The following is a 9,364-nucleotide window of genomic DNA, read 5'->3' as shown; positions in this document are numbered from 1 at the left end:
ATTCTTTGATGGGGGGAAAGCTCGACCAGTTGCCTTTGGATCTGTCACGTCACAGCAAGAGCTCTGCAAGGGGGGGGGGAGGCAACACTGTCTAGCAAAAGTGATAACGTTTTCCGACCTACTAATATATATAAAGGGGGGGGGGAGAGAGTAAGTACTACAACGCCTCACTAAATATGGGGGATGGATCATCTGGCCAGATTTTGATTCTTGGTACTGCTGCCCTTGTGAATTTATGTATATGTGGGTTTATAATTGTATTTGATTTATATCAATGTTCCTTGCACCTATATCACATGGTGGCGGGTGCCTTAAAAATATTTTAAACAAATCTCCCTAAGACATTTGCACATGGTATGACAGAATGGTGGCAAATTGCACCGTCACTTGGCACAGAAGTGAGGAACGCAAGATCAGGAAACACTGTCCAGTTGATTTGTTTAGAACAGTGATTCCCAACCTTTTTTTGACTATGTCCCACCTAAGCATCTCTAAAATCCTGATCCCTAACCCCCGTGAAATATATATTATTCAAAAAGTAAGCTGTTCGTGTGGAGGAAGCCTAAAAAGCCATTCACTGTTAATAACTCATTCTTGAATTGCCCTCCTGTGGGGCGTATGCCCCACATTGGGAACTACGGGTTTAGAAGATCTTTATCCCACATTTTGGTCAAGGCTGCTTGGAATAGATGCTAATAATATGCACACAAACCTGCACATGCCTTAGCCCACTGAACCTCCGCAGACCCTAAGTTTAAACAAGCCCTGGGAAGTACAGGAACTATTAGGAGTGACAGCATTGTATAGCGTTAGGAGCTGCTTTTTGCATGGCAGCTCTGCTCCTTTCCCTCTGTGTAGACAGGACGTCCTGAGAGCAGTGCAAGTTTTTGCATCTCAGCCATGAAAAGGACCACCAAAGATCTGCGCAGGGTTATGTATAAGTGCCCAATCTTTGTATGAACATACCTGAAATCCACATACACAAGTAAATGGAGCACCCAGAATGGATGTACCCTAACGAAAAAGGAATGTGGAACCTGTGGTCCTCCAAATGTTGATGGAGTTCTAAATCCCATCAACCCCAGCCAGCATGGCCAGTGGTCAGGTATAATGGGAGTTGTAGTCTAACAACATCTGGAGGTTTTTCCCCTGTCAAAATGGATGGGACAGAGAACATATTTGCATAAGCCTTTGTGTAACTTGCCCTTTTCCCTGTGTGAAGAACCAGCTCATATATATAGTGTAAGACTTCTTTCTCTCCATAAATTTACTATTTACTATTCCAACATTCTATTCCAACATTCTGTTTCTAGCACAGTTGCCAGTCAAATGTTTGTGGAATCTTAAAAGTAGAGTATGCCCCTGTTTTTTCCTTTCCAGCACATAATATTTGCAAGTTTGCCTTGCCTTGTTTAATGGGAGGTTCTGTTTAGATATCATAGTGAAGGCTGCAGTCCTAACCATGTTAACACGGAAGTAAGTCCCATTGGACACAGTTGGATTTACTCTCAAGTAAACATGTATAGAATTGTGCTGTTGTACTAGTGTACATGCGGGAGGCAGTGGAGGACAGGAGTGCCAGGTGTGCTCTGGCCCATGGGGTCACGAAGAGTCGGACACGACTAAAGGACTAAACAACAACAAAACAACAACTAGTGTACAGTTCTAACAACATCTAATCAGAAGTAAGTTCTGTTGAATTCCACTTAGTCTTTCAGCAAAGGGAAAACACAATGGAAGTTCTGCGGCCACCGCTGATAAGAATTGGAGGACGTGTTTACAGGAAAAAACATATTCGAGAACAGCCCCACCAGCATGAAGAGGAAGAGGATTTCTATGCAGGTATGATAAGAATCCACAGAGTTCCATTTCATGAGACTATGATATGAAACTGATCTTGGCATTAGGACTTGGACAGAAGTACTGAATATGGACCCATGATTCTCAAGAAAATGCCAACACCCATGCTGTCTGTATGGACTCAGTATAATAAAGAAACAGACACTCAAGATGATAGAGAGTGGGTCTCAAAATTCTTAACCTGTTTGTTTAATACCTGTGAGAGAATGCATGAAATATATGGATTAGAGGACAATATTATACAGTGGTGCCCCGCAAGACGAATGCCTCGCAAGACGGAAAACCCGCTAGACGAAAGGGTTTTCCGTTTTGGAGGTGCTTCGCAAAACGAATTTCCTATGGGCTTGCTTCGCAAGACGAAAATGTCTTGCGAGTTCCTGCGGGTTTTTCCCCCTCCCCCCCTTTTTCCCAAGCCGCTAAGCCGCTTATCAGCTGATCCGCTAAGCCGCTAAGCCGCTTAACAGCTGATCGCTAAGCCGCTAAGCCGCTTAACAGCTGATCCGCTAAGCCGCTAATAGCGCTAATCCGCTAAGCCGCTAATGGGCTTGTTTCGCAAGACGAAAAAACCGCAAGACGAAGAGACTCGCGGAACGGATTCTTTTCGTCTTGCGAGGCACCACTGTACTTAGAGTAATGTAGAGATGTGAGGGTAAGCATCAGGAATACAATTATATGGGGGCTGTAGCTCAGGAATAATATATGGGCTTTGCATATTTATGGTTATATTTTCAGATCATGGTCTCTCCAGTTAACAGAGCTGGATAGCAGGGCTGCCCGTGACTTGCTGCACAAGTCAATGCAGACTAGGGATGGGGAATCTATGGGGCTCCAGATGTTGTTGGACTCCCATCAGCTCCAGCCACCATGGAATGATTGGAGTTGTAATCCACCAGTTTTGAGGGCCACAGAGTCCCCATGTGTGGAGCTGACCATACTAGGCCTGGGGGACTATTGATATGTCTTGTTTTATGGTTATTGTTGCTTTTCTTTTTGTTCCCTTTGTGAATGATGCCATGGCCTTTGGCTAGTGCAACAAAGTTTATGGTGATGATATGTCTTGGTGCAAGGGGACTTCATCTCTTGCTACTCCATTTTATTCATAGGAAACACAGAGCTCTCTATGCCTGTGATTATTTGTTCCTTTAACTTTGAAAGCTTGCCTCTGCTTTTCTGGAAGTGTATGCAATTAGTCAGACTTTTACCAAAAGGCAATTGTCACCATTGATATCACAGTCTTAACTCACAGTCTGGAGTGGAATTCAGCACACTGCTGAAAAATGCCAACATTACTAAGTTGTGTTGAATTGCTAAATATTTCACATTCTGTTATGGAGTGGGAGTTAAAGCTCTATTGTCAAGAGGCAACACTTGTTTTTGTGCCGAAGTTTGCTTGCATTCGAAACTACTGTTGTAGTCACTTTAAGGGAAGCACCAGATGGGCTTCTGAGGAGCCATCCTGCCCTGAAGGGTGGGTGGGCAGAATAAGAAGCCTAGGCATGAATTCATGAGCAGAAAGCATGAGAAAAGAAACAGCAGAAAAGGAAAAAGAAAAGGGGAACAGGGTGGTAAATATCATGCTAGGTCAGAAGAATCGATGCAGTGCACACCTGATCCTTATAATGTGTACACTTGGATCCAGAATGGATATATTCCCATGCACCTACGCAACTGAACTAGCTACTATCATACTTTTGGCATCTTGCTTCCCAATCCCTTTTCCTTGTGTTTCATGTTGTGTTCTTTAGAGGATAACTCTTAGCACAAGGACTGTCTGAGGCAGGTAGTGGTAATGATATTAAATTCCAGACCTAATGGAAAAAATAAAAAAATGACAAATTGCTGGGTCTGGACGGCATTCACCTGAGAGTTCTCAAGGAACTCAAATGTGAAGTTGTAGATCTTCTAACACTGTGAAGCATAGATGTGAACTTTTCCCTTTTTTTAAGGGAAATTCCCTTATTCCGAATAGGATTCCTCGCAAGAAAAGGGAAAAGTTTACAGCTATGCTGTGAAGTTGTAGATCTTCTACCCCTTAGACCAGCCTCCACATCTGGAAAGCTGCCAATGTAATACCAATTTTTTAAAAGGAATCTGGTGGGGGAGGGGGATCCTAAAAATTACAAGCCACTGGTGGCAAGTATTGACAAAGAAAAAATAACTTGGCATATAGAATAATAAGCCTTGCTGAACAGAGACAGAAATCTCACCTTTTAGAGTTCTTTGAGAGTGTCAACAAGCATATAGGTTGGTGTGATCCATTTGACATTTGACATAGTGTCGTTGGACTTTCAAAAAGCTTCCAACAAGGTACTTCAGAGAAGATTCCTGAGTAAGTTTATCAGTTATGGAGTAAGAGGAAAGGTCCTCTTATAGACAAGGAATTGGATAAGCAGCAGGAAGCAGAGTGTACATGTGCATGCACAACTATCTGAAATGTCTATGTGTGTATTGCACTATGAGTATGCAAATGTCACTGTGCAACACTGCACATGTACAGACACACATTTCAGGCTGTATATTTTGGTTTGCTATAAATGATCAGTTTATAATATATTTGCCTCATTTTTTTCCAGTGGCCTGCATCTTGAACACCCTTTCAGCAAATTACTCGTAGTTATTAGCCTTAGCTATAGTTCTTTCTTTGACAAACCGCAGTGTTTATCAAATCAGTGACATACTGTAAATTAAATTTAAGGCGCTTTAAAATGCTGCTTCATACAATGAAATTTTATTCCACCTTAACAAATCCGATGATGGTGAGAGTGGGGTAACACAGAGGTTTGTGACATCTTTTGAAATTATATTTCTGGTTAGCTGAAAAATAGTTGCAGTGTTTTCTTACTGAGCTAAAAATACCCCATTTTTCAACATATTACAGTCACTGCTGTTGAGACTAGAAGTCAATATCACTTTGCCTCAATTTTCAGCTTTTGGGTCCTGCATCTGTATCCACTGCTGTTCAGTGTTTTCTTAAATAAGCATTTGTATGAGGCCAAAAATTCAACATCTAGGAGAAAATTTTCTCCTACATCTCAGAGAAAAATAGATTTCCACAGGGCTATTCTGTAGATTATTTTCAATGAGAATATAAAAGAAAAAAGAAAGAAAGCCCTCCAGTTGACAGCAACAGCTGCTTCCTGACAATGTCAGGAAGACTTAAAAGTTAGCATAATGGGTGGAAGCCATTGTAGTGTGAGTGGACCTCTGCTTGTATAATTGGATTTAACTTCCTTTCCTCCTCCTGCCAGCCCCCTCATAGCCCCCCAGATCTAGAGGATCCCAAAATCTTTGGTTTGTGAGTCGCTACACATTTTGCAAACAGAAGTCTGTTTGTTATTTACCCTTTAGATCAGGCACCCCCAAACTCGGCCCTCCAGATGTTTTGGGACTACAACTCCCATCATCCCTAGCTAACATGATCAGTGGTCAGGGATGATGGGAATTGTAGTCCCAAAACATCTGGAGGGCCAAGTTTGGGGATGCCTGCTTTACATGAATAGTTTCTAATCACTCCATACCTTGCAGGTCCTGAGGATTGTGCAGATGAACCCTGTGATGCCTTTGTGGTGGAAGAGACAGAGAGAGGCTACCAATGTGCTGTGGACATTCCCAGCCCACTATACAAGTAAGTCTGTGTGTGCATATTCAGAATTGCTAATCATGCGGGTAGAACAACAGAGGGGAAAGTCAGGTGTTCTCAGTCTTTATTATTGATTTTACAATTAGCTTTTGACAACTACTAATGGGAAATTTGGGATAAATTAGTTGCCATAGCCTCACATTGTGGGGACTGTCCTATGCCTCGATCACCAGGAAACTGGTGCTTGTATTAGCATTTAGGATTCCAAAATGGGTAGGATGTTTAAGCTGTTAAAGTTTGGAACTACTTAATCATTTCTTTTTTAAAAAATTATCACTGATTCCCTTTTCTGTTTTCCCACTGTATGTTTATATAGATATATAATAGGCAAAAAAGGAGAAACAAAGAAGAAAATAGAAACAGAAACCCGAACCTCTATCATTATTCCTAAGCCTGGAGTTGAAGGAGAAATTGGTGAGTTCTGGGTTTTGTAAAAATTTAAAGGCCTTTAATTTTTATGCAGAGGTCTGACATGGTGTGAAACTTAAAGATGATAAAGGCATCCTGGTACTACTTGGAAAATAAGTGTAAAAACTGTCATGAAGAATGAAATTAGCTGCCTCTAAAATACTGAATTCAGTATAGGAAAGGTAATATGATGTCTTCAGTGCAGAATGTCAAAGTAATTTGTGTGACTATGACTGAAGGTTGGCAATTATTACAATCCCGAGATGCCCATGGGATCTTGGCTTGGATCCCGAGATCCCATGGGCAGGTCCATGCTCAGTGGATTCTGCCCTGATGGAAGAGGAACGGAGGCGATTTTGGCTGATTCTACCTGCAACCCTTGAAAATCTGTTCTGTGGTGTTGACAAATCCACTAGAAGAGTGTAGGAAGTAGCATGGGAGTTGAAGTGGATATAGACAAAAATTGCCTCCCTCTCTTCTGCCATCAGAAACCCCTGCCTAATTAAAGACCCTCCTGCACATAGGAAAGGCTAGGTCCAAGCCACTGAAAGTATCTAGTAGTGAGCATGTCCTTCCATGCTGTGAAATTCCCTAATAAATGCCTACTGTATTACACCAATTATTGCCTATCGCAGCTCATTTTTGCTCTCCCCAAGCTGCTTTTGTCCATTTAAGTCTTGGTTGAGGCCACTCATGTATTCTTTTTTGTGTCCAAATAGCTGCTTATCCCCTCTCTATCTCCTACACCTTTTCTGGGTATAGGAAGAATTAAGCCACCTTTTAGAACTATGGGCTCTTTACTCTTTTATTCTAGTCCTAGTTTCACTTACTGCCTTCCTGGCATTTGCTGCCTCCTCCATATATTATCTGTCTGTTTATCTGTCTCCTGAGGCTTCTGGGAATAGTCTTTCTGTACTTGCCTTCTCCTTTGCTACAACTCCAGACAATTGCTTTCTTTCCGCATTCCAAGCTCTTCCATGCACACCCAGGACAGAATGCACAAAACGGGTTTTGAGCATGTTTGTATTAGGTTTGTTTGTATTACTGTTTTGGTGTTGATTTGAAGACTTTCAGTAACTGAATCTTCACTGCAGTTGGCCCACCTACTGTCATTTTGGCTGAAAATAAGGAATGTAGAAGCACAGTGTGAACACATTTTAAACAGACTGAAGAGGGTCAAATTCTTTAATTCCACTTATAGTAATCTTGTGGATCTAATGTTAAGGCTATCATTGTTGGTTGCATCCTGTTATTCAAAAAGAGGGAACTACAATTTTCTCTTCATATTTATGCTTTGCATAATTATGCAGAGTCAGGTACCATGGTTAGCATGACATTTTTTTAAAGAACCAGACATGATTGAATGCTTGCTATCCATTTATTTATTTCCCTCCCCTTAATTATACTTTCTGCATGTAACATTAGATATTTATTTTCCACACAATACACTTTATTCATAAAGTGTATGGACTGCTTTTACACAAATCATTGCACAGTAATAACAGTAACACACACGAAAATCTCTTTGGCTAAAACGAGTGACAAAACTCTGCAGTGCACCCATAATGTGAACTGAAAACCTCAAATGTTTCCAGAGGAAGTAGAATCAGTTATTATAACAAAGAGACTCAAAAATAGTCTACTTTGATAAGAGAGAAAGTCCTGGCAATATCAATAGGTATACATAAATAAATACAAAACTGTATGTACTAAAGGACAGAAACATTTTAATGGTTAGATTCTAGCAATACATAAATATTAATATATTAAAACTAGGAAGCTTCATCTCACACTTTGAAAACACTAGTTTGATAGTAACACTGACCTGTGTATTCAGCTGAGATAGCTCTCACCTTGTTAGGAACTGGCTTTCTGGTACAGTGGAAAATCTTGTTATTAATTCTAAACTTTTGTGAGCACATGTAGCAAGCTGTCATAAATCCTGGCTTATGTTTTGCTTGTTTCCAGTGATCACAGGACAACACCGGAATGGTATTATTTCAGCTCGAACGCGAATTGATGTTCTTGTGGAGAGCTTCCGCAAGAAACAACCCTTCACACACTTTTTGTCATTTGCACTCAACCAACTTGCAATCCAGGAAAGGTTTCTACAGTTCAAAGAGGAAGTGTTAGAGAAGTGCTCAAATGTAAGTTGCCATGATAATACTCATAAATAATTGGAGAATGTTGCAAAATATACTCCATGTTAGCAATATGGTGGGATAATAAGTATGATGATAAGCCATGAGAGATAATAGAAATACAATTTGTATTTTGTCCCTGGAATTCACACATTATAAATCCAGGATTTCCCCATTGAAGCTGCCCACATCCTTTAGTGATGAAGAAGTGAAAGATGTTTCCCTTACTAAAGCAAGTATTTCCCCAGCACTGGCACCTTGTTACTTCCAGGACCTCTAAGCTAAGTTCTGTGGCCTGTCTGTGCAGAAGGGGTCAGAAGTGCATCCACTTTACACGGAGTCACTTTCAGAAACTGTGTAGTGTTCCTCAAATGTTGGTATTCCTGGAAAAACAGACTTATACTCTATATATAACTAAATTTTAAGAAAATCCCTAAAAGTTACAGACAAACCAGTCCTTTTATTATCTATCTATCTATCTATCTATCTATCTATCTATCTATCTATCTGGAGATCAGTAAGTCTCACAATATATTTATGGCACACTCTTTTCATTTCATGTTGAATGGTATTGGCACCTTTCTGGTGAAATTCTGTGTGCAGCCAGATAAAAAACAACTTCAAACTACTGATACTCTATTCTGAGAAAATAATTTGATAGTGCATCAGAATGTGTGACTCCAGTGTTTTTTGAGGGTTTAATTGGATTCCTTGAAATCTGACAACATAATCCCCTTTGTCAAAATTCATAGTCTTCACATTTTTAAAACCTAGAATTAAGTCACTGCAAGAGAGACTGGAGTCTGTGAGGTACATTATTTTTTCCACACTTTTCTCTAAACTCTGTTGTATAAAATACACAGCTGCTAGTTAGTAGGAAAAAAACATACTGCTTTCGCATATGTCTCTCATTCATTTCATGGTCAGTTATCCCACCCTTATGTCACTTTATCTCACAGTGGGATGTGCCAGAAAGCAATATTTGCAAACCTATGCTTTGTAGCACGATATGAAAGTATATACAGCTGTGCAAAGCAGCGGGTGAGCTTTTAGGATGCTTAGAACCTGAATATGGTGCTAGTTATGGAAGCTGTATGTGTTTGTTCTTGCTGCTTTTTTCAGCTTCAAAATAGAGCAGTCAGTTAATGATGTCTCTATTCAAAAGAGGCTGATTAACAGCCATGTTATTTAAAAAATGGAATAATATCAGGTGTTGAGATTAACATTTCTGCTGGTTGTTGAGCAATGGTACGGAATCTTTCCCTCTCACAATAATAGTTACCATGGCAACCGAACATCCATCATTTATATTGCT

The 9,364-nt window shown here is 40.3% G+C and overlaps 1 protein-coding gene across 3 annotated transcripts in view; it reads left to right on the top strand.

The window, feature by feature from the left end:
* The window catches only part of ASCC1 (activating signal cointegrator 1 complex subunit 1), a 48,583-nt gene that overhangs the window by 583 nt on the left and 38,636 nt on the right, over positions 1-9,364 (top strand). The window contains exons 1-5 of one of the 3 annotated variants that reach the window (XM_053388547.1): positions 151-213; positions 1,711-1,842; positions 5,386-5,485; positions 5,817-5,914; positions 7,877-8,055. In XM_053388547.1, the coding sequence (XP_053244522.1) occupies positions 177-213; positions 1,711-1,842; positions 5,386-5,485; positions 5,817-5,914; positions 7,877-8,055 (546 nt within the window). In that variant the 5' untranslated portion in view covers positions 151-176. Of the gene's footprint in view, positions 1-150; positions 228-1,710; positions 1,843-5,385; positions 5,486-5,816; positions 5,915-7,876; positions 8,056-9,364 lie in introns of those variants that run through there. The other 2 variants (XM_053388549.1, XM_053388548.1) reach the window with 2 other exon arrangements.

Source organism: Podarcis raffonei, chromosome 5, assembly GCF_027172205.1.
Source record: "Podarcis raffonei isolate rPodRaf1 chromosome 5, rPodRaf1.pri, whole genome shotgun sequence".
In the NCBI taxonomy this organism is placed as follows: Eukaryota; Metazoa; Chordata; class Lepidosauria; order Squamata; family Lacertidae; genus Podarcis; species Podarcis raffonei.
Note: the sequence above shows the minus strand (reverse complement) of the source record. Positions and strands in the feature narration are given on the sequence as shown.